A 25658-nucleotide genomic window follows, 5' to 3' on the forward strand; every position below is an offset into this window, starting at 1 on the left:
CAGCCGTGTTTACTTTGTCACTGGCCTTCAGGACCTGAAAAGGCACTGCTGTTCCTAGTCTACAGACAGGGAAGCCTGTTCAGAGGCTGAATGCTAAAAGTGACCCAACTAGTGACTGGCAGAGCCAACACCCCAGATGGCTGGGAGACCCCTTACGACGAGACATCCAAATAGGGTGGATCCAGTCCTCGGGGAGCAGCTGTCCCGACGGCTGGACACCTGACTTGACCACGCATGCGTACTTCTGTGCTGCTGCTCTGCTCTCAGGGAAGCTCGCAGGAAGAGAGGGTCCTTCGCTGGAGCTGGTGAGCACACACAGGTTTGTGAAACAAGGAAGCGACGACTAACTGCATTTAACATATTGGCCTATCTCCCTTAAGCAAAGGGATTTTGTACTTGGAGCAAAAACTTAACAAAAAACATAACAATAGTTTCTGTGATTGCTGATTTTATTTTCTATGGAAAGAAATGGCTACATTTCAGGCTTATTCTTCAAATTACTTCATTTTAACAATATTGGTATGCATTGGTGAAATAACATTAGACAGCCTTATATATTTTTATCTCCCCAGTATCTGACAATGTCCTCCCTTAGGAAAGTTGAAAGGTGGGTTTTGGCTGTTTAAGAAAAAAATACAAAACTCTTCATTGTAATAAACCAGATCTGCCTTTTAACAGTTACCAGAATTTAGGTGTAATTCCCCAAAGGAAAAAATGTCCATGACAGTTTTTCTGGAGAAGTTTACATATAGATGGTGAAGCTTCTAAAGTTAGATGTGAAATAACAGTGGCAAATGTTTTTTAATAAATCTTACTGGTTTTAAAGAAAGTAGGATCCATCTGGGGTGAGGTGTTTGAATCACAGTATCACCCACGAGTGACTGTCAGGGGCAGACAGACTCAGAGGAAGCAGACAGGTCCTGCCCTTGTAGAAGGCTTGAAACGTATGCAAGGGCAACTCAAACACACCCCACTGAGGAATGACCAGAGAAAACAAGTAACTCCGGCCACTGAGAAAAGCACCCGTACAAACAACCTCCATACCGACAACCAGACAGAAGTTAGAGGCTGACGGTCACAGAGGCTAACGAGACAGACGTCTCAGGTGCTACAGTTGCAGAGTACCCACTTCCCGAATGGAATCTCAGTCTTCCTGAGGACACACCCACTTTCAAAGCAGGAGGACCTGCCGTCCCGCAGGCGTGAGGACGACGTTCAGTCCCCCGGAGCCTCCTTGGTGCCATCTTCCTCCAGACCCAGCACCCCAGCCTTCCACATGTCTAACGTGTCTGCTTCCTCCCAAGAGCACACTGATGGGCCACGTCAGGAAGAATGCACCACAGCTCTCGCGGGCATGCCTCCCTCTGCTGTGCGCCCTGCTGGGGCTTGTCAGCCAGCACATGGACTGGTGTGCACACAGACGTGGCAGAGTGAGCGTGAGACACGAGGTGTTTCAGAGCCCCCACCCCAAGTTCAGGTATCAGGATCCTATTGAGTTTCCCTCTTTGACTTTCCCACAGTGCCTCCCAAAGATTGCCAAGGTCAAACTGGATGTTCTGAAATACTTCAACCAACTAACCAAAATAACCAAGGCTTAGTATTTCTGCCCAGACGTTTTCAACCTAACTGTTTAAAAAACAAAAATGAGTTCCAGAACGAATGCCACATCCTTTAGTGGGCCTCAGTTAAAAAAATGCAGAACCCATTCTTCACAGTAGATACAGCAGATATCTGAAAATGACTGATGGATCCCCCTCAGAGGAATAGCTGATAAATCGGGAACTTCTTGCTTAAGTAAAAGGAACATGAAGCATGTCAGTAAAGAGAACGAGAAAAAACAAGCTCAGAGAGATTAAAACAGAACTCTGTGGTCTCGGAGCAAGCCCACAAATTCAGCTGAGCTGGTGGAAAGACTGTCTCATTCTCATGTGTGATTCTCTTCATTTTTTCTCATTTATTGCTGAGAAGCTAAGAAAAGTTCAGGAATACTTTGTTTAGTGTCACTATAACATCTCCAGCTACATATTAGTTTAGCCAAAATCTGACATTCCAAATCCTGGAATTTCTGCGTCAGCCCACGTATCCTACACTTAGCACCCTCCCGAGCAGCTGTTCTGCGCTGCCACCCAGAGGGTTCGGATGTGCTGGATGTGGGTTTCCCATGACACATGCCATCACCCCCGCTGTGTGTTCACTTCCTTCCAGTCCGCACTGGCTCAGGTTTCAAAGAGACTGGTGAATGCAGGTCCAACTTCTGCGATCATGTCAGTGGTGGTGGTGGAGCGGCCATGCTTCTGGAAGGCTTGGCGGCTGCACTGCCTTGTGAGGGAGCACGCGCCGAAGGCAGCCACAAGGAGAGGACTGAAACTGAAGAGGAGAGAAGTCAGCAGCCTCCCTGCTGCGTCAGACCTCAGGGCCTGCAGCCAGCACAGGCTCTGAATTTCCCTCCCCTTCCTACCCTGAGACCCCAAATTGGCAATTTCAAGTCTAATATGCCCCTGAGGCAGAAAGCAGCTTATTTCAGTTAGAATAACCATTAACCCGACAGTGAGACTCCCTAAAAGGCTTATGGAAAATACCTAGGCGTCTGGAGAAGGCCCGGACACAGCAGTTCCTGCTGGTGAAACCAGACCAGCACTTAGTGGTGCTGGTTTGCAAGTGCTCTGCAGTGCCCAGATGTGAGGGAATACTCCGAATCCGAGAAGCTGGCTCTTGCCACAATTTAGACTCCGGCTAGAGCCTCTCCTTCCACAGTCACACGCCCACTGGGCCCGTTTGGCCGGTGCTCCCTGCCTGCCAGGTGTACCTCGACTTCTTGGGCCCTGTAGACCCGGGACATCCCACCAGGCATGTGGGGCCATCACTGTCACCATGCTGAGTGTAGAGAAGAGAAACCGAGGCTCACAGAGGGGTGGGACTGCCTGAGTTCACTCACAAAGCTGTCCGACAGCAGAAATGGGCCAGAGCCCGCGTCGTAGAATTCTGCTCCCTCTTAAAGAACACTCGCATCCCTCAGGACAGCATCCAGCTCCACCTTACCTCTGCCCCGCATGTTTCCTATCTTAATATCTTGTTTTACAGACGGTACACATTAGTCCTCCTAGAACAGTGTTTTCAAACGGCGGCACAGCAGAATTCGCTGGAGAGCTTTAAAAACTACTGATGCCACGAGCCCATCAGCATTGATGGACAGGGCGGAGCCCAGACATCGCAGAGAGTTACAAGCTTCCCAGGCCAATGTTCTGGGATCCACCCCTGCCCTGGGATCTCTCACACACAACACCAGTATCTCATGTGGAATGTTCTAAGCGGCTACTTATTAAATGTATGAGCTACTAAAATACCTTACGCAGTTCAAAAATTTCACAGTAGGAGAGATGACGATGTGGCCGTACCCATTTGTTTTCTCGGGTCCAGCGAGGAGTGCCCAGTGCACCAGGACACCCAGGGAGCCTGAAAGGAGGTCTCCCTGCCCCCCACACCTGCGGCTGCTGCCTTCCTGGCTGCACTCGAGCACTGCAGAGCAGAAGGTAGACAGGGTTAGAGGGGTGACGGCGCCCACGATGCGCTCATCTCTGCTGGAGGTATGTTCTAGATCATCTACGGAGAAGAGTGCAGCTACACAGGCACACGCAGGGTCCTCAGTCCCACAGTTCCTGAAGCCAAGCCTGCCAGGGCACCTCACACTCCAAGGAGACACGCACAGCGCCAGCGCCCCCTGCGCAGACTCGGCCCATGACCGTTACGATTTCATTCATGCTGTGCAATGAGCAGTTTCTGGTTCTTTGGAAAATGTCTTGAAAGTGGGTTGTTGTATTCTCTGAATGTGTTAGAGTCTAGAGCACCTTCCAGCAATACAAGAGCCCGAAGGTTTCAGGGTCCCTCAGAGAACACTCTGCATCTCCCGTCCAGCGTGAGTGCACACACATGCCTAAGCGTGCCTCCCGTTCTCTGTGGGCCCTGACCTGCGTGAGCGGGCCAGCAACTCTACACCTAGGCAACAATTCTTTGTATTAAATGCTGTTAAAATAATTGGTGTGCTTTTTGCCTCCATATCAGATTTTTAAGGAAGGGAGGATTCCTGTTTTCGGGAGGCTGCAGATATGATACAATCGATCCACGGCCACGAATCTCCCTGTGCTGACACGAGTGCCCACAGCGCGTCTTAGGTGCTCCCCCCGTGCCTCCATCTTGCTCTTGCTCAACCGTCTGCAGCCTCCGGTGGAAAGAACGGGACTGGAATATTCACCACATTTGGCGCCTGGTGATTCCTACCACTGGTGTCAGCTCCTACGGTTTCTTCATTTTCCAGTCATTTTATAAAACAGAACAAAACGCCATGAGATACTCAACTACACCTATGCCACAGGCCAGATGGAGGCGCAGGTCGGGGACCCTGGAGTACCACCTGCAGTTACAGCCGCCTGCCCACCGGACTGTCTCCTGTAAATCACTGACAGAACGTTAGCCACTGCACCTGGCATCAACTAGGATCAACACTCGTCGCTGTCACTTCCCTTCGCAAAGTAGGAAGTCCTTGGTGTGGAACTTATACGAACACGTGTGAAACACGAGTGATGTATATGATGTGTGCGTGTGTGACATGAGTGAGTGCCTGTGCTGGGTAAGCACGTGTGCCATGTGTGAATGAGAGGTCTTCCTGGGGCTCGTGCCCTGCATGATCACGCTGGCTGGCCGACACACAGGGGGAAGCCCCAGGCCACTCACCCTGTTTGCCATCGGAGATCACGTCCCGCTCCCCTTTCCGGACCACGGTCACATTCCCCAGGGCCTGGCTGAGTCTCAGCACAGCTTCCTGGGGATCGCTGCTGTCCACGGGGTCTCCCAGCTATTACATGGGACACCACAAACAAGGCTGTCATCAGATACGTGAAAGGAGCCCACAATTGTGGACACAGTGAACATCCTGGTCCTCAGACTCGCATGTCTAAGAGAATCCCCCAGGCACTTGCTAATGGCTGAGCTCTGGCCCCGCCCACAGAGACATGAGTTCCATCCACCAGGTGGCAGGAGGCCCAGAGTGTCGTGGGTAGCAAGTCCTCCAGGTAGATGCCCACACCAGCTCATAGCAGAAATACTGCTCTGGTGCCCATCCCTACCTTGTCAGACCAAAGGTAAAAAAACTCTGTCCATAGCTGGGATTTTAAACATTTGCAGAAGTGATACTAAGACACACTGATTAGAAGATGCCCCATCATTACATGCAATACCAAGAAAAAAGCAACACTGTTAGCATGTGAAAAACGTGCATCGTAGAACGCATGCATCCACTCGCAGTCTGCAAGTCAGTCCCTGCAGATGCACCCACGAGGACGAGTAGGGGCAGAACCGCAGAGCTTGTCCCTCACCCCTCCTCAGGATGAGGAGGGCTTGCACCCCGACTTTCCAGTGGTCAACAAACTCACCACAGCTTCAGAAAGTCTGCTGAACTCCATGTGGTTGGGAGTGAGAACAGCCTTCTGGTAGCCTTGGATCAGGGCCGGCTGCTGAGCGATCAGCCACAGCCCATCCTGCACAGACAAGGACATGTGTTTACTGCACGGCCTTGGGGGCCCAGTTGTGAGGAGGGGACAGGAGAGCAGAGGCCACACTCACTGCGTCGATGATGACAGGGACATCTCTGGCCCTTGACACTTCTAAAATGCCCTGCAAGAAAAGAGAGCCACACTGAGCACCAAGCACATCACCTCTCAGACGAATTAAAGAAAACCGAGCAGTTCCTTGATGAATTTCAACATTACGTCATCAACAGATAGAAAATAATAAAGTAAATGCATAAAATAAACAAAGAAGACCCAAATGAACCAACAGACTCCCTTTGTGAGGCAGGGCACTGGAACTCTGAAGACATAAGCCCATGGGCACTGTCATACACAGTGCTGGGTCCCAGGCTAGTCCATGAAGGCTGACCCCAAGCTAGCCTCTCCAGATTTCCAATAGATGCTAATCTTCAGGATTCAGAGATGGAAATCTGAAGTCTTGGGAATTCCCCAAATCATTAGTTTTTTTAATGTATTTTTCATAACACTTTATGTGTTTGAAAATAATGAGTGACCATAATCAACAAAAATCACTTCTCTCTGAAAAGGTTATGCTAAAAGTCTCAAAGGTTTTTTGCTAAAAAAAATTATATATATATGATCAATATATGGTTGCTTATTATTATGGACTGGTATTTTATGACAAGATTATATACTGTACTAGCATGTAAAAATGAGCTCTACCTAATACAGCCACTTCATAACAGAAAAAATTAAGAGAACAGTGAAAAAATATATGCTAAGTAGAAATCAAACACTGAAAGATACATGCACATCTATTTAATTACAAGTTATCATTCAGAAAAGTGCAGCGTGACACCCCACACAGCACGAGCCGCCCTGCCGACATTCTCAGTCACACTTTGCTGACACTCAGAGGGTGTCCAGAAGCCCCTTCACACGAGGGTCAGGGTGCGGGACACCATGGAAGCTCATTCCTTCTTTAACAGGACAATACTCTGTCTGCTTGCCTTGAGTTTGGCTTTACTGTTAACATTGATTCGGCTTTTGCTAATTCAGATTTTCTCCATCTCTAGTTTCACGCTGTGGTGTCTGGCCACAACACTGACATCTCTATCTCTTTGTATTTTTCCTATTGAAGGTCCTACAAAGAACAGTAGCCTAAAGTGAATATTCAAACACTGGGAAATGTGAGTCAATACGACTGGGTAGTATTTGAATAATGTAACATCACGTAACACTCAGGTCTCCTGGCATGATTAAGAGCACCACACAGACCTGCCCGCCAAAGTCACGCATTTAAGGACCGATTTTGCTCCCATCACTCAGAGGGTTTGTGTGAAGTACACCGTGCGTTGAAACCTGCCAGCTCTAACTGCATCTGCAAGGACTGCTGAGGTTAGCAGCAGCCGGGGTCTCCAGCTCACAGAGGATCGAGGAAACAGCCCCAAGTGAGACTGGCTGATGACATCACCACCAGCCCTCTCCAAACTGCAGCTTCAGCTGCTATCCAGTTAGTGATCGAACCCAAAGGAAGAATGGCAAAGGAACGCACAAGCCACACACAGACCAGAAAAGGCAGGGTGACGGCTGAAAAGCAGCGTGACGTCTCCAGTAACAAGAGCAGCTAAAGTAAAACAAGGAGCATTCCTAAAGAAGAGAGCGGCAGCAGTGAGAAGGAAGGATGGCACCGCGGAGCAGAGTCCTGGCAAGGGCAGCCCCCTGGTGGCAAACTGACTGCTACAAGCTCTCTGACTCAGCAACAGAATTTGCAGAAATTTATCCTAAAGAAAGTACCCAAAAGAAATGGACAAATATACATATAAGAATGTTCAAGACATCACTAATATGAAAAAGCTGTAAACAGCCTACATGAACTAAATACATTATGGTGTATTAAGATGTAGCTATTAGAAATAATGAGGCGTATCTACATATTCTGCCAAGAAAGAGTCTCCAGGACATGTCGTGAAGCAGGAAGAGCAAGCTGCAGAAGAGCATATGTAGTATGAGATGAGTCAGTCAAGAGCCTGCATTCTAGGTCCGGAAAACTCTGCTTCAAAACCAGCGTGTGAACTGGAATACTCAGTATTCTTAAGGCAGCAATACTCCCCATGTTGACCTACAGATTTGATGTAATCCCTACCAACATCCCAGCTGCCTATTCTGCAAACTGACAAGATGATCCTAAAACTCACAGAAATGCATGGAAAGCACAATAGCCAAAACAATCTTGGAAAGAAAAAGGTTGGAGGGCACCCACTTTCCAATTTCAAAACTTACTGCACAGCTACAGTGATCCAGACAGTGTGGTACTGGCACAAGGACAGCAATACAGATGAATGGGACAAAAACAAGAGCCCAGAAATAAACCCTTCCATTTACATCAACTGATTTTCAACAAGGATGCCCAGACAACTCACTGGAGGACAGAAGTGTCTTTTCAACAAATGGTGCTGGAACAACTGGATATCTACATGCAAAAGAATGAAGCTGGACCCCTTCCTTACACCATATACAAAAATTAATAAAAAAGGACCACCGACCTAAATATAAAAACTAAAACAATAAAGCTCTTAAAAGAAAATATAGGGGCAAATCTTTGATCAGGCAAAATCTTCTAAGACACCAAAAGCATGTGTGACAAAAGAAAAAATAGATAAATTGGACTTAAAATTAAAAATTTGTGCTGCAAAAACACCATCAAGGAAATGAAAAGACAACCCACAGAATGAGAGAGAATACTTGCAAGTCCTATCTTTAATAAAAGACTTGTATCTAGAATATATAAAGACTCTTAAAACTCAATAATAAAAAGACAAACAATTTTTTAAATAGGGAAAGGATATGAACAGATACTTCTCCAAAGAAGATCCACAAATGGCCAATAAGCACAGGAGAAAATGCTCAACATCATTAGCCATCAAAGAAATGTACACCAAAATCACAATGAGAAAACACATCCACACACAATAAGACACCACTTCAGTGCAGGAGATCAAAATATGTCTCTTTACTTTGATTATTTTCTCGGACAGACATTTGACCTCCCCCACTAACTGCCTAAAGAATTTAACATAGAAGGCCTGTTCCAGGAAGGAGCCACTACGATATGATAGCTGTAGTATAATGTAAAATAGATGAAATAAGAAAGGCACCAACAAACCCATCTTATCAAAAATTCTGTCTCTCCAGCCACATTCTCTATAGGTGGCCCTGTAAAGAGTTGTCTGACAAATATTTGCATTTCCATCTCCATGTAAATTGTCTTCTTCCCCTCTGAAATCCCAAACCACTAACTCAACATCCTCCTCTGTCTACCTGAATATACAATATAAGGAGAAAAACCTCCGCCATTTGTGGAGAAACTCAGTTTCCCTGGTTTCTCCCATGTATACATGTTATTAAACTCTGATTTTCTACTATTTGGTCTCATGTCAATTTAATTTGTAGCCCAGCCAGAAAGGACCCAGAGTGGGTAGAAGATAGTCTTCCTCCCCTTCAACAGCTACTGGGATGGCTGTAATTAAAAAGACAGACAACAACGAGTGTTGGCGAGGATGTGGAGAATGAGAACCCTCACACATTGCTGATGGGAATGTAAAACGGTGCTGCTGCTATGGAAAACACTGGGAGTTCCCTGTGAAACAAAGTTATCACAAAACCTTGTAAACAAATGTTCATAGCAGCATTATTCATAATAGCCAAAAAGTGGAAACAACCCAAATGTCCATCAATTGATAAATGGATAAACAAAATGTGGTCTAGCCACACAATGAAATATTAAACAGCCATAAAAGAGTGAAATACTGACATACACTACAACATAGATGAACCTTGAAATTATGCTGAATGAACAAAGCTAGTCACAAAGTGCCACATACTGTATGACCCCATTTCTATGAAAGATCCAGAACAGGCAAATCCATAGTGACAGCAAGTAGATTCCTGTTGCCAGGAGCTGGGAAGGTTGAAAGGAACAGGGAGCAATTGCTAATGGGAATGGGGTTTCTTTTTGGGGTGATGAAAATGTTCTAAAATTGATCATGGTGATGGTTGCACAACTCTGTAAATATACTAGAAACCACTAGTATATTTACAGAGTATTTACAGAAACCACTAGTATATTTAAATGGGTGAATTGTATGGTATGTAAAAATCTCAATAAAGTTGTTTAAAAAAAAACCTCCCCAATGTACTTGCTACATGACCACCTCAGGGATGTCATTTAATTTCTCCAGGATTCAATTTCCTCATCAGAAAAACGAGGATAGGAATAGAAATCTATCTGACAGGGTTGTTTTCAGGATTACAGCAGATAATGAATTCATTCAGAAAACATCTAATAAATATCTGCTATGCAGCAGGCCCTGAGCGGGACGCTAGTAAGGAAGAAAGCATAATGCACTGCTTTGTATTAGCTGGAACACAGGAAATGCTCATGAAATGTTAGCAGTTCTCAGGACCAGGAGCGCTACTTCACATGCAGAGGGAGAGAAGCCGGAAAGAATGAATGGACATGTGAACTCAGGCGTCTGGGCTGGGAAGGGCAGTGAGGCACACACTCACCTTCCACCTTCTAATTTGCACACTGCAAAGTGTTAGTTTTTTTTTTAAGATAAACATACTAAATTTTTTATTACAAACTTAAATTCACAGAGAAAACAACGATGTAGAGAGAACTCTAGCTCTTTTCACGTTAAATTCACGCCTGATCCCTCCTGATATAAATGTTTTTATGTTGCTGTAATCGTTTTTTTTTATTTTAGCATTTTAGATACAATGTTCTTTGGTTGAACACAATCCACTTGTCTGTAATATGGTCGTAAAAAAAAAAAAAAATGATTATGGTATCCCAGCCAAACAATGTATCAAGTCTGCGTAATCATGCCCCAATTGATCACAGATAGACACTCCATATACATGTCTACAAATCAGGATCCCACGCTTGTATTAGAATGTTTCCCTTTGAAATATGGTCCCCGAGGTGGGATTAACACGATCTGCGCAGGTTTCGTAGGAGAATGCATATTCTAAGAGATGGCCCAGAGGAGTTGCCCCCCACCCCCCAGGCATCTGTTATCACAGCTTCTCTCTCCAGAGCGGAGGGAAGCAGGCGACGTTCTGTTCACAACCGCTCAATCGCCCAGCACTCCACAGCACTCCACAGACGTCGGCCGGCTTCCAGTTCTACACAGTGGCCTCCTTTTCTTTGTTTTGAGAATTTTCATTAAATAAAAAACTTTTAAATTCAAAGAGGTATCTGCAGGCATTCTTCAGTTCCTTGAGTGAGCACCAGGCACGACTCAGGATACGTGTTTTATTTTTACTTTTAAATTTTTTCCCCAGCTTTATTGAGGTACAGTTGACAACTAAAAATCTTATATATTTAAGGGGTGCAACTTGATGTTTTGATATATGTACACAGTGTGAAATAATCACCACCATCAGGCTAATTAACATAGCCATCACCAGACACAGGTGAGAAGGCTATTTTTCTGTGGTGCGAACACTTAAGATCTACCTACCTCTTGGCCAATTTCAAGTATACACCACAGCACTGTTAACTCTAGTCACCACACGGTCCATTAGATCCCCAGAACCTGTTCATCACGTGTAACTGAAAGTGTGTGCCCCTGACCCCAGGCCCTGGCAGCCACCATCCTCTATCCCTGCTTCTATGAGTTCCACTATGCTGACTCACACAGAAGGGAGACATGCAGTATCTGTCTTTCCGCGTTTGGCTTAGTTCACTTAGCATGATGTCCTCCAGAGGAAACGTATGTTTTAATCAACCCTTTGATGGATCTACTATCAATTTTAAAGTCAGAATACACCGCTCAATTCCATTCACCCCAGTCACCTGTCACGGCTACTGTTTCTCCTCAGTGATAATTCACGAGTTTGAAGAAAGTGAAATTTCAAACCCCAACTTTCACCCTATAGGCTGGAACTGGAAGATCCGTCATGGAAGGCAGCCTTAAAATTCATGTTCTCACTAAATGCTGTAAAGCCAACACACCTGTACCTTTTTAAAATGTCCTTTACAATCAGATTGCTAAGAAAATACAACTAACACCACAGCTCCATACACCTCCTTTCACTCAAGCTTTTGTTCAATTTAATGCAAAAGGTAAAAGCTGAGCTGAGAAGAGTCCCCGTCGGTTACTGACAATGATGAGGATGGTAAATCAGGTGTAGTATGACTGCCAGCCCTTCGCCGGGGGATTCCTAGACTTCTGGACTTCCTCAACTTCAGAGAAGTCATGTCTCCTAGTCTTCTCTGTAGACTGCTTCACTCCTTGATGTCCCAACGCAGATGTCCAGCATTCAACATTTAAAACAAGCTGGAATAACATGTTATAGCTAATTTCAAAAGGGCATGTGGCCGCACACCTTCTATGGCGTCAGGCACATTCTTTCATTTGGAGCTCACTCGCAGCCCCCGTGTGGCTACAGCACTGCCTTCTCCCACGGCTGGGGCGGGGGTAGGCATCATGGAGCACTAAGAAGGGCCCTGGGGACGTCAGGAAGGTCTGGGGGGGCAGTGTCCACCCACAGAGGGTCAGAGAATGCTGGGCAGAGGGAACACAGAATAGGGCTGGCATGCCATCCAGACCTTTTTATTTTCCCTGATCTCAGGTGGTATTTATTTCTATTTCAACTTCTTGACGATAAAAAATTATTTTCATCTTTTTAGAGTAAAAGTAGGCATAAAATGAATTTTTAGTAATAAAGAAGAGCATAAATGATAAATGAAAAAGAAAATGAATGTATGTATCACGTAGAGGGTGAACTAGGGTCTTATGCCCACTCCGTATCACTGCAAGCCTGGCTGGGCTGTGTGTGTGCTGGTTTTATCAGAAAAGGATGACAGGGGAGCCGGCCCGGTGGTGCAAGTGGTTAAGTGCGTGCGCTCCGCTGCAGCGGCCTAGGGTTCACCGGTTCGGATCCTGGGTGCGCACTGACGCACTGCTTGGCAAGCCATGCTGTGGTGGCGTCCCATATAAAGTGGGGGAAGATGAGCACGGATGTTAGCCCAGGGCCAGTCTTCCTCAGCAAAAAAAGAGGAGGATTGGCAGATGTTAGCACAAGGCTGATCTCCTCACAAAAAAAAAAAGAAAGAAAAGGATGGCAGGGAACACAACCGAGGTCAAAGCTGCAAACCAACAGGACTATGGGGCTGAGACCCAGGGTTTTTTAGACCCAACGAGAAACTCAGGAAGATCAGAGAAGCACCAGGTTAAGAAATTAGACTAACAGAGCTTTCAAGAGAACCCAGCTGATAACAAAAAGCTAGAACCAACAAAATACCTTTTGGGTTTTTATCTAAATGTGTAACTTAAGCAAAAATAAAGTCCTCTCCCACGCAGGGCATCTGTGACAGTGACTTCGACTGTCCCTGCTGTATCACGTACTGGGCCTAACTGGGCATTGTGCAAAGCACTTTACAAGATGCGGCTCACAGTAACTCCCGGGGGCACAGTCACCCCCTTCAGAGGGGAGGCACGAGGCCCAGCAGGCTGAGCAAGCTGCCAGGGTCCCCAGCAGGAAGGGGGTCATGCTGGGGGGTGGATTCGAGCCTGGCCCCAAACCTTGTCCAATGCTAACAAAGCTCAGCCTGGACGCTGGGGCTCCCTAGCCCGTCGGGTATAAAACACCTGAATGGCGGGGCGACACTCACGAAATAGCAGAGCAGTTCCACAGTGACTTCCTCCTGCTGCAGCATGCAAGAGCCAGTGCCCCAGGAGTAAAACAGATTCCTTCAATCTGGTTTGGTTTTAAGATCATCACTATCCTTAGTTCCTCCTCTATCCCCCAAATCAAATTCTATCCATCTTAATTACCCGACAAAGAGGCACACAGAACACCACACAACGGACAATGCAAGAAAAATGCTTCCGTCCTGACTTCAGGGGATCTAGGCGCCAAGGCCCCCGGGGGAGGCGCATGGAGTAATTCCACACATTACCACATACCTTGACGGTGCTGAGAAGAACGTGGTCTCTACCTAAGCCAGGTCCGACGACCAGGGCGTGCAGTCGGGGCAGCCACTTTCCCACGTCTTGAACAGCATTAGGGCTGTCACTAAACAAGGAAAAGAAGGGCAGAACGGTTCACTCACCGTTTTCATTTATTAGTGAAACTACAGATTTTTCTGAATTTCTCCAGTTCTTCCCCCTGTCGTTTTCCTGTTCCAGGATCCAAGCCAGGACCCCAACCTGCATGTAGCCATCATGTCTCCCAGTCTTCTCTGTAGACTGGTTCACCTTCTAACGCCCCAACGCAGATGTCTAGCTTTCAACATCTAAAACAAGTTGGAATAAGATGTTATGACTAATTTCAAAATTACCTTTGCCAGTTTGTTTCCATCACAAAGAAGGACAGTATATACTCTGCACACTTACAGATGGTCCCTTACGTCAGACATACTGGGGAAGTCATCTGAACGACTCATGCAGCTGACCCTCTCTAACATGAAGCGCCCTCATTTAAAACAAGAACCGACAGCTGCACAGGATTTTGTTGTTTGTTCGCAACACCGTCCTGCTCATCATCTCATTTCCTAGACTCTAAGAACCCACTCTATAAGGCTGTCCCCCACAAAAGCTGCCCTTGTTGAGGTCTGTGAGATCCAACCACCATTCTTAGTCCTCATCTCTGACTGACTATAGGGACATGGGCTCTTCTAGAACAGTCTGTCAACAATTCTTCACTGACTCCAGGACACCCCTCCTGGCCTCTTCCACCTCCCCACCTATCTGCGTGCCAGGCCCTCCCTGCCTACATGCACTTCTGGGTGGCCTTATCCTTGTCTCCTGGCTTTAAACATCTTCCACAAGGAAGTTAACAATTCCTAGATTTACACCCTCCCTGACTGCCTCACTCCTATCCACTGCCTACCAGCCACGTCTGCTTGGATGTCTAACAGGCAACTAAAACACACCTAAAACCCAACTCCTGATCGTCACCACCGCCCAAACCCACTCCCCCTGTTTCCCCACCTCACTAAATGATGCTGTCTTGGACCAGACCCTGGGTGGCCTTCATGACTCTCATCTTTTCCTTGTACCCCATATCCCATCTGTCAGCAGAGCCTGGGGCTGTGCTTCCCAAATGTACCCAGAATCTGACCCCTCTCCTGTTTCTACCCATCATTCACCTATCACCAGGACCCTTAAAACAGCCTCCTAGTGGGACCCTGCTTCCACCCTGGGCCCCAAGAGCTTATTCTCAACACAGCAGCCAGACGTCCCTTTCAAAACGTAAACTGGGTCCTGCCCCTCCCCTGCTCAAATGCTCCAGCAGCCCCCTTCTCATTTACGTGAGAGCCAAAAACCCTCACAACGACCCCCCATGACCTGCAAGGCTTGGCCCTGAACCTCTCTGGTCCCCCCTCTCTGGTGCACCCTGAGCCCCCAAGTGCTCCAACACGCCCGCAGCTTGAGTTCTTGCACCAGCTCTTCCCAGCGTATGGAGGGTGCCCCAGCCCCCCATGTCTGCAGGACTTGCTCCCTCACCATTTTCGGGTCTTGACTTGAATGCACTCTCCGTGCCACTGCCCATGAGCATCCTCTTAAAAAGGCCACCCACGCCAAACAGCACCCACACACAGCCAGCACTCTGTCTCCTTCCCTGCTCCTGCTCTCCCTCGGACACACTGTTATCTTACTTATTTGTCTGTCTCCAGAGCTGTGTTGGCCAACACAGTAGACACCAGTGACATGTGGCTATCTAAATTTAATTAAAATTAAAGTAAAAACTCCGTTCCTGAGTCCCAGTGGCCACATTTCAGGTGCTCGGTAGCTACATGTGGTCAGTGACCACAGTCCTGGACGGCACCCAAGAGAGAACACTCTCATCACTGCAGAAAGTTCCAGGGCACAGGGGCACCCTGGACAGGAAGCTGCAGGGGAGCGGGTGTTTATGCCTGCTTGGTCCGGTGCTGTCCCCGTGGAACCCAGGACAGGGCCTGGCAGCGGAAACGTGCTGAGGGAACAGTCTTGTTACTGCCCGACAGCCCCCCATTCCTGCCACAGAAGCACTGCCAGAGGCAGGTCCCCAGACCTCTCCTGGACCTAGGACTTTTCAGCCATTTCTGATGGGCCACCAGGAGCAGCCCTAGGCATGTCACCCCACGCTGTAGCACACGGCTGTCTGTCTGTCTCCTTCTGACCACAGACAACGGGCTCATTAGAGTCTTCTCATTTCTCCTGACAGCACCTGCCTACCAAGCCCCCGTACAGCAGCTACTCAGCAGAGGCTCTGAGAGAGCAAGCGTGAGAAGGCCCGTGACCGCAGAGAGCCTCGGCAGGCAGAGCTTCCCAGTGGCCCCACTCACAGAACTGGGTGGACAATCAGCTCCGGGCTGTAGGACTTGATCACAGGCGCGGCCTCCCGGGTACAGAACACGTGCGACAAATCTGCGCCCTGAGAAATGAGCACAAGAGGCTGACTCAAAGCAGGACTCGCCCCAGACACCCGAAGTGGTTGTGGCACTCCCCACACCCCACAGGACACGTGGTATTCAACCATTCAAATTAATCAACACTACCGGTAAAAGACAAATATCCGACGACAGCAGTTCAACTAGAGCTTAGGAGAAGGACGTAGGCTGAAAAAAGACCTGGAAACAAAGGCGGACTGTTGCTGCCACCTAAGAGGCCAGTCGACCAGACTGGCTTAGGCTGCCCACCTACGAGGTGCGCAGGAAGCAGTACAGCCACAGGGCCCAGTGCAGGTCACGTTAACTGTGCTGACTGGGCCGTCAGGACTGGATCAAAATGCACGGGAAATTGCCCAGGTTACAAGACGTCAACTGACTAAGCTTGGACTGAAAAGGCATCCCAGGATGATTGTGGTGAAGTACAACACTAATAAAACTGTAGTTTAAAAAAAATGAGTTTCTTTTTTTTGTTGTTGTGAGGAGATCAGCCCTGTGCTAACATCTGCCAATCCTCCACTTTTTTTGCTGAGGAAGACTGGCCCCGGGCTAACATCCATGCCCATCTTCCTCCACTTTATATGGGACACCGCCACAGCACGGCTTGCCAAGCAGTGTATCAGTGCACGCCCGGGATCCGAACCAGCGAACCTCAGGCCGCTGCAGTGGAACGCGCGCACTTAACCGCTTGTGCTACCAGGCCAGCCCCAAAAAGGAGTTTCAATTCAAGTTATTTTGTCACTGCCCAAGAGGTCAGGATAGATTTAAAGGTGTTTCTCTCACCCGTGATCACCCTAGGATGTCATATAGATTTCTATCAGAAAACATTTCTTTTTTTTTTTTTTTTGTAAGGAACATCAGCCCTGAGCTAACGTCTGCCAATCCTCCTCTTCTGCTGGGGAAGACTAGCCCTGGGCTAACATCCGGCCGATCTTCCTCCACTTTATGTGGGATGCCACCACAGCACGGCCTGACACGTGGTGTGTTGGTGTGCACCCGGGATCCGAACCCAGGCCACCAGCAGCGGAGCACAGACACTTAACCGCTACGCCATGGGGCTGGCCCCAGAAAACATTTCTTTAATCATATTTGAAGAATCCAACTCTTCCCAATAAAGAAGCTATAAGTAAACATACCACTTTGAGAGCTGAGATGGCTGCAAAATAGGGGGCTCCCGTGTACCTAAAAAGAAGATATTCACAGTCAAAAACTTCTGAGCATGAGACCATCACCCCAGGTTTATCAATAAATTACACAGACATGAAGCACATAGCACAGCGCCCAACTCCTGACAGGGGCTCAGTAAACACGATCAGAACCAGAGAGGTCAGTCTCTCACACGAGACCTTTCTACCATGTCAAGAGAGGCCAATTCTGGCTCCCCGTGACTGCATTCCCTCTGTAAGGCTATGCTCAAACTGAAGGCTGGAGAAGACGGTGAGAGTTAACCAAAGGAATCTGCCAGGAAAGACGCCGTGCTTGAGGTGACCACAGTTCAGAACACTCCAAGTGGACAGTGCCCCATTCCCCGAGAGCAACAGTGCACAGAGGCAACAGTCATCTCAGACTGCAGGCCAGCCAGGGGACCCAGGACAAAAAGAAGAAGAAGAAACTCACACACCTCCCTCTCGCTTCCATCGTATTGTTCCAGAATGCCTGTAACTCTATTTTTATAGTTGCCTCAAGCACAGAAAGGAAAATCCTTGAACTTGTCATGAGATGAGCGACTGTAAGGTTTTATGTCAATTCCAAGCAGTGAAGAGATTTGCTAACCCAGGAAAAAGAAACTGGGGATAACACAGTGCACTCTACACACGTGACACTCTCCTGCAGTGCAGGGCCACCAGCGGGCCAGAAATGGCAAAGGACAGGACATGTGAGAGACACATAAAGACACAGACACACACACAGACAGACACACACACACACACACAGGGAATGTGTTATAAATGAAAGGGAATTTTCACAGACTTTTAAGGCGCAAATGAAGCTAGAGGACAAGGCGATCACATGCACAGATTACCAAGAGGAAATGACTGCTCCCGAGGAATCCCACTCAGCCAAGGCCCAGCTCCATCCACCTGCACAGCAGGCGCAGTGGATGTGCAAGGAGCAGGGGGTCACCTACACACTCTGCTCAAAGAACATGCCAGAAGACGCCAAGGGCCCCATCTAAACTGCAGACCCCCAGGGAGGGCAGGAAATAGGCAGCAGGGCGTCTGGCAGTATACAGAGTTATGTTAGTAGTTATGGGTTCAGCTAGGAAATCTTAGACCAAGTGTTACCTAAGGCAGCTGGACACCAGAGAGGGCAAAGGGGATGAAAAGTCATCTGAAGGGTCCACCTTTGTGGCAAACAATCACCAACACTCTCTCCCTTGAGTGGCACTTGGAATTCATCATGGTAGTTAGAAAGGACAACCACGAGCTGAATTTGAAAGTATAACAGATTTAGGGGCTGGCCCGGTGGCACAGCGGTTGAGTTCTCGCACTCGGCTTCGGTGGCCTGGAGTTCACGGGCTCAGATCCCGGGCAGGGACCTACACACCTCTTATCAAGCCATGCTGTGGCAGGTGTCCCACATACAAAATAGAGGAAAGATGGGCACAGATGTTAGCTCAGGGCCAATCTTTCTCAGCAAAAAGAGGACTGGCAACAGATGTTAGCTCAGGGCTAACCTTCCTCACCAAAAAAAAAGTAAGTATAAAAGATTTATAAATTAATAAAAGGAAAACCCTAGCAAAAGGCAAGAAAAAAAGGAAGCACCAAATAAAATAAAGAGGAAACATGACCAGCTTTAGAAGGTGCATCAGGCAGACTTTAAATGAGAACAGGTTTATCTTCCTTATTAAAAAGGGCAGTCACTGTCATACTGGGTAAAGAAACAAACTCTAGCTACATATTATTTACAATAAATATACCTAACTACACAATAAACTGTTGAAAATATGGGGCTAGGCAAAGAGACAGCACATAAATGCAAAGAGAGATTAAGCAGAAACTGAAACGGTAACCCAGGTGGAATTTAATTCAAAGGCAGCAGGCATCATTTTCAAACAAGGACAAATTATAAATATCTGTGTGCCAAACAACAGGGCAGCAAAATATATAAAACAAGAAGATAAAACAGGTCTTGAGAAAAGCTAGGATCTGTCAAATTTCATAAATGAATTCCAGGAATATCTTTAAATTAACAAAGTAAACCAAGCAGATGCTGAGTGTTTTTATCCTGATTACAAAGTAATACATGTTTATAGTATGAACTCGGGTCAATACAGAAAAGTATAAAGGAAGAAAAAATAGTCTTATCCCCCCACTACAGGCAAAACCTTAACAGTGACACACACCAGCAAACAGCTCAGTCAGGGCCCCTCAGAGTTTTCTCCCATTCGATCCAAGTTCATCACTGAAAATGACCAAGTGTCACAGTATCAGACTATGTCTAGAAACGGGGTCCGACTGGACAGACAGATGGACGGATGGCTGGCTGGCTGGCTGACAGGTAGGCAGACAGCCAGATAACAGAGACGGATTGTTTCAACATTAACATCTCCAAGTCACTCACTCTTGGCAGCCTCCAACTACGCCTATTCTTCCATCTTGGCCTTTGTGCTTCTTGGTAGTTAGAGGAGGTATGATGTTTCTCACCAACTGAAAAGTAGTTTCCATATCCTTTATCGAATGTGCTTTATTCAGCCAAAACGCTCTTTCTAAAACTGAGAAACAGGAAAATGCAATCATTCAGAAAGGGAAATATCTGTGAGTATACATAAAGAACAGAGACTTAAACAAACTACCCCATTAACCAAAACACTTCCCCAAGTTAACTTCATATGAACACCAGATTTTTATCCACAGCTTTCACTATTTTATTTCTGTAAGCAAATGATGTTTAGAAATTACAACACAACACTAACACACGCTGTATATATCAAGTTTGTTTCCGAAATGTTCCAGATATTTTGGAAGTCTACGTAATCTTTCAGAAAGTTTTTTAAAAATGCATTATTACTGGGCCTGCCCCGTGGCTTAACGGTTAAGTGCTCGCGCTCCGCTGCTGGCGGCCTGGGTTCGGATCCCAGGCTCGCACCGACACACCGCTTCTCTGGCCATGTTGAGGCTGCGTCCCACATACAGCAGCTAGAAGGATGTGCAGCTATGATGTACAACTATCTACTGGGGCTTTGGGGGGGAAAAAATAAATAAATAAATAAATAAAAATTTTTTAAAAATGCATTATTACTTAATAAACTACACATATTTCATTTCAATCTTCCTTTAAGTTTATCAGGTCTCTTCTCTCAAATTGGAAAAGCAACACCCCCATTTCTTACTTTCCACTGTCACATTCGAGTCTGACAGAGTCATATTATTCTCAATTTAATTTTCCAGTCTTACTTCCAACACACAATTAGATACTAATTAAATAACCTAGAAATAGCATTCTAGGGCCAGCCCCATGGCTTAGTGGTTAAGTCCACGCGCTCCGCTGCTGGCGGCCCGGGTTCGGATCCCAGGCGTGCACCAGTGCACGGCTTCTCCGGCCATGCTGAGGCCGCGTCCCACATACAGCAACTAAAAGGATGTGCAGCTATGACATACAACTATCTACTGGGGCTTTGGGGGAAAAAATAAATAAATAAATAAAATTATAAAAAAAAAAAAAAGAAATAGCATTCTAAACATAGAACATATCTTACATTGGGTTGAAAGTGGCATTTTAAAATAATTTGATCATTTTGAATGGTCTCTAAATAGCTCCATTTTACTTGGTCTTTCTTGAAAAACTTCCTGCGTTGTATATTTTGCCTTAATATTTAAAACAGCTTATCTGCGAGAGAAATGCCGATGTTCTATAGAGCCCACTGTATGAATAAATAAAGCCTATATTTTCTCTAGAATTAAAGGATGTTCGTAGATATAAACAATATTTTCTCAAACAAGGCATCCAATATTTTTATCCTTCCAACAATCTCAGCAGCTGAGAGAAACTAGACGTGTCACCAGCTCAAATGAAGACGGAGAGCTGACTCAGCTCCATATGCTAAAGCAGCTTTATCTCCAATAACACTCTTACAGTTTTACTTTTTATTCAACAAAATTATTCAAGTAATTTTCTTTAATGAGTAGCTATAAATGTCTCAGCTGATACATCAGATGCTTAGACCTCCAGATGTAAAGAGAATCTTAATTACCACCAGCCCAAACACCTTTTCACCTTCCAAACCAACACAGGGTTAAAACTCGAAACAGAATCACTGTAAACCTTTGGCCAAGAGAAGGCACACCTAGGCTTGCTCCACGACAGTACAGCTGGCCGATCCCTCTGCTCCCGAAGTCTTTCCTCATAGGCTGCATTCCGCTCCAGTGACAAGTCCACAGTACAGCCTCCCACGCTGACCTGGAGCCAGGCCACAGAGGCGCTGAGCTAACAGAGCAACCCTCTCTCACTCCTCCTCCCCCCCAGTCCACTCAACTGCCCAGATGCCCGCCCACACCCCGAATTCCCAGGATGCACACTCTCTCTCCACCATGCACAGTTACCGGGAAGTGCCCTTTCCCAGCGCTCCCCACCAAGCTGCATGCAAGACACTAGAGCTGGTATAATCAGATTTAATGATGGAATCACGGCCTGCTGGTGAGCAATCTATGCAGTCACGAAAACGCTTGCCATGTATTTGTTTCAAACTAGAAAATACCTAGCATAACAACATAAATAGTCAATACAAGAGTATCAGACAACAGTCACTCTTTCAAATCCCCCAGAACAGGAAATACAGTTGCTTTTTCAAGTCTAGAAATTGTAAAAGTAGAATCCAAACTTACCAGTCACTGAAGAGTTGTTCTGGGCTCCTCAAAATGTTTTGGGTTTATGAGATACCATCTCTCTCTCTCTCTTTTTTTTTTTTGTGAGGAAGATCAGCCCTGAGCTAATATCCATGCCAATCCTCCTCTTTTTTGCTGAGGAAGATTGGCCCTGAGCTAACATCTGTGCCCATCTTCCTCTACTTTATATGGGACGCCGCCACAGCATGGCCTGACAAACAGTGCCTCGGTGCACGCCCAGGATCCGAACCAGCGAACCTCGGGCTGCTGAATCGGAGCAGGAGCACTTAACCGCTTGCGCCACCAGGCCGGCCGCGAGGTACCATCTCTTTATATACAGCACTTAGTCACACACAAAATACCCCTAAGACCACCCCACTACCCTTTGTCGACACAGAATGTGGCACAGCTCCCACCTGTGGCTTAAGGGTAGGGTCCACATGTTTCCATGTTGGACCCTCGCCCTCAGTCACCTCAAACAGGGTCTGGCACAGAATAAACCACTGAATAAATGTCTGATGAATTAAGGGCATGGTCCTTCACTCTCCTCATTAGCAGCCAGTCTGTCTTTCTTTGACAGAGAAGGAAACTAAGGCCCAGAGAGACAGACCTATGAAGATGCCTCAGTTAGGAATGGATAAGCCAGACCAAAAGATACCATTTTGTGAAAATGCTATTTTAAGGCAAAATAAATCATTTTTCTTTAATCAAATATTCACCCCACCAACCAAAAGACAAGTCAAATCCTTCTCAATTGCCCTCTGAAACTCTTTGGGAGCAGGAAAAAAATCACTGTTGAGAAATACAGCATTTTCAGTTTTTAACTGGAATTGTATGAAAGCAAAATAAAATCCACACTGCTCACCAGTGTCTGTCCCATTCACCCTAGATGAACACCTTCTCCTAGCAAAAGGGCCAAAGGAAAATCAATTAAATTTCCCCACATTTCACAATGAATCACAGTTTCAACTAACCTACTGACATACACCATCTGGACTTATTCACAGAAATATTTAAATATAAACATCAAAGTTCTGAAGGATAAAAAGGCCTTAACAAGAGGCAACTTAAAATTTATCCTATTAAGTAACTTTGTCTTCATGACAATTCTGAGTCTGGAAGAACAGGTCAAACCTGTCTGGTTTTGTTTGTTTTACAGAAGTGTAGCTAAGAAAGATGGGAGAATTAAATAGATTTCATAAGTCTGGACTGTTTTCCAGAATTACTTGCCACTTACAACAGTCTGTGCTATCAATGTTTCTCTGCCAAACGTGATTCAAACTAATGTGAATCATAATCATTTTGGAGCATGTGACAGCTGTCCTTAAGATAAGTGAGATGCCCTAAAGCTAGCATGAGAAGTCAGTGATCTAGAACACCACCTGTTTTGTGGTGAAAGTTCAGCAAGTCAGTCTAATGATGAAAATTCAAAAAAACTCAAAGAGAAATCTTGCTAACTAATCATAGTGTGTGAGTTGAAGACAAACAGCTACCAATAAAAAGTCTCTGAATAAACTGGTACCCAGAAGCCCCTCTGCATCTGATATGATTAAGTGAGGTGCAGAAGCTGAGGGACCCCTCAATGCTCCTCAAAGCATCTGAACTATCGTGCTGAAAAACAAAAAGCCAAAACTCCCTAACAATTATCTCTGACCATGCCCAACACACATATACACAATAAAACCTTTCTAACCACTACTGTGGCAAAACTGCATTTTGCCATTTCAGCTACTCACTGGCTGGGGAAACCTGGCTTGGGTAAGTCTTATTTTTTCAGATCCTCTATCTTCTACACAAAGGTGGATACCAGCAATCTCTCCATTTTGTTGTGAGAAATGAGATAATACAATACACAAGCTACCTATTTAGTGGTCTTAAAGGTATTAGGTATGTTAACATCCACAGAGCAAACAGAGAGAAAAAGCCGTACCAGGGGGCACGGGGCGGGGGGAGGGTGCCGACTAGGACGCACCTGTTCCGTTTACGCCTAACTTCTTTCTACGCAGTCCGTCCTATGTAACAGCCAAGGCTAGGGTAAGGTCCTCGGGGGTCGCTCGAGTTAGCCCCCTCCGCAACTGACCCCCTGCAACACGCCCGGGCCCGGGCCGTCGGGCCCGAGAACTCGCGCAGGCGGCTCGCCCTCGCCCCCGCCCCCCGCCCGGGGGTTCCAGCACTCCAAGCCCTCGCCGTGGACGCGGCACTGCTCCGGCTGCGCACCACGTCCCGCCCCGCGGCTGTCCCCAAGGCCGCGGCCAGCGCCGCCGGGTTCGCGTGTTCCGCTCAGCCACTGGAGGCCCGGGGGGCGGGCGAGCGTCGTTCCCGGCCCGCGCAAGCTGGCCGCCCTGAGCCCCCCGACACACGGCCTCAAGCGGACCTCGGCCCTACAGCCCCCCGACACACGGCCCCAAGCGGACCCCGGCCCTACAGCCCCCCGACACACGGCCCCTTGCGGTCCCCGGCCCTTCAGCGCCCCGACACACTGCCCCCCGCGGACCTCGGTCCCCCGACACACGGCCCCTTGCAGACCCCAGCCCCACGACACACGGCCCCTTGCGGTCCCCGGCCCTACAGCCCCCGACGCACGGCCCCTTGCGGACCCAGCCCCACGGCCCCCCGACACACGGCACCTTGCGGTCCCCCGCCCTACAGCCCCCAGAAACACGGCCCCTTGCGGTCCCCGGCCCCAGGGCAGCGTCTTCCGGCCGAAAAGGGGCCCGCGGCCGGGTACCTGCGTCCAGCGGCGGCCCATAGAGCGCAAAGCCGGCCGAGAGCAGCGCGACAACGGCCACGCCGGTGACCGCAGCCCCGGCCGCCGCCCGAGTGGCCATGCCGGGGACAGCCGGTATCGATCTTACCTCGCCGGCCGGCCCCGGCTACCAGCCAGCCGGGATGCAGCGCCATCGGCGCATTTCCGGGCTCCCGGCCGCCCCCGCGCCGCTACCGGAACCACAACCCGGGGGGCACTTCCGGACTCCCGGCCACCCCCGCGCCGCCGCCGGAAACGGGCTCCCGATCCGCGGTAGTCGGTGATTCGGGATCGCCCCGACCCCCAGGCGGGCCTCCGCCAATCACATCCAGTTGCAGATGATTCACAAACTCGAAGCCCAAGCCGGCCCGGGTTACAGAATCAAGACGGGTCTTCGCGGTTTAGGGTCTGGGTTGTTTTTTATCTTTCCTTTGGGCAAGGGCATTATAGAAAATGATCGAGGCAGACGCTGCCCGATCGGAAAGCAGGCTGCCGTGAGAACACCTGTCCTTTGGCGTTAGGACCCAGAAAGCAGGTGGAGGGCTTCGAGGACCGCCTTTGCGCAGCCCAAGTCTGTTCCGTGCGGGGTCCGAGATTCAGGTCCCGCCCGACTCTCCCCGGGACTGCAAGCTGGTCTGTCCAGCTCAGTCTCTCCCAAACCCGCTCCGAGCCCGGGGCCCGCCACCTTCCCGTCTCAGTGGGAGCTCCATCACCCAGCTGCTCTAGCCGCAAACCTGGAGGGCATCCCGACTTCTCTTTTCGCCACCCCATCCCTCCTCGCGATGGCCCTGCATTAGAAACAGATCCAGAATTTGCCTGCCTGCGCGCCCGGTTTGAAGCGCCATCCTGGATAGGCCAGGGTGGCAGTAGCGTTCTGTACTAGTTTCCTGGCGCTGCCATAACAAATTGCCACGAGCGTGGGGGGGGGGGGGGCTTAAACAACAGAAATTCATTGTCTCACAGTTCTGAAGGCCAGAAGTCCAAAACCAAGCCTTGCTCTCTCTAGCTTCTGGTGGTGGCCATCAATATGTCAGCTTAAGAAGCAAATTTGCCTGTTGTTTTAGCTCAAAATGAGTTTATTCAGGAATAACCAATGGAATTGCAATTGAGGATGTACGTGC

General features: G+C 47.8%; 1 protein-coding gene across 6 annotated transcripts; it reads right to left on the reverse strand.

Moving 5' to 3' along the window:
- Positions 1 to 431: 431 nt before the first annotated feature.
- On the reverse strand, positions 432 to 24741 carry NAXD (NAD(P)HX dehydratase). 6 transcript variants are annotated; one of them, XM_087435853.1, is made up of 11 exons: positions 21792 to 21944; positions 21254 to 21366; positions 19531 to 19681; positions 17103 to 17148; positions 15865 to 15953; positions 13502 to 13610; positions 5617 to 5667; positions 5427 to 5531; positions 4729 to 4849; positions 3345 to 3516; positions 432 to 2367 (listed from the first exon to the last, which is right to left on the reverse strand). In XM_087435853.1, the coding sequence occupies exons 2-11, from the start codon at positions 21321 to 21323 to the stop codon at positions 2217 to 2219; spliced, it is 1065 nt and encodes a 354-aa protein (XP_087291979.1). In that variant the 5' UTR covers positions 21324 to 21366; positions 21792 to 21944; the 3' UTR covers positions 432 to 2216. The 6 variants fall into 6 exon arrangements, with proteins under 6 accessions (XP_087291979.1, XP_087291980.1, XP_004423230.2 ...); XM_087435854.1 differs by lacking the exons at positions 21254 to 21366; positions 21792 to 21944 and adding an exon at positions 24647 to 24741; XM_004423173.3 differs by lacking the exons at positions 21254 to 21366; positions 21792 to 21944 and adding an exon at positions 24520 to 24640 and having other exon boundaries at positions 3396 to 3516.
- Positions 24742 to 25658: the final 917 nt, after the last annotated feature.

Source organism: Ceratotherium simum, chromosome 10 (genome assembly GCF_057802395.1).
Source record: "Ceratotherium simum simum isolate JZ-2026a chromosome 10, ASM5780239v1, whole genome shotgun sequence".
Taxonomy (NCBI): domain Eukaryota; kingdom Metazoa; phylum Chordata; class Mammalia; order Perissodactyla; family Rhinocerotidae; genus Ceratotherium; species Ceratotherium simum.

Bases quoted from the DNA above. Each gene is read 5' to 3' on its own strand.
- NAXD (XM_087435851.1), bottom strand. From the start codon at position 24,619: ATGGCCACTCGGGCGGCGGCCGGGGCTGCGGTCACCGGCGTGGCCGTT. The intron at 4,850-5,426 runs GTGAGTTTGTTG...CCCATGTAATAG, and splicing joins GCAGACTTTCTGAAGCTGTG to CTGGGAGACCCCGTGGACAG. The intron at 3,517-4,728 runs GTGAGTGGCCTG...TCTGCTCTGCAG, and splicing joins GATCTCCGATGGCAAACAGG to TGCTCGAGTGCAGCCAGGAA.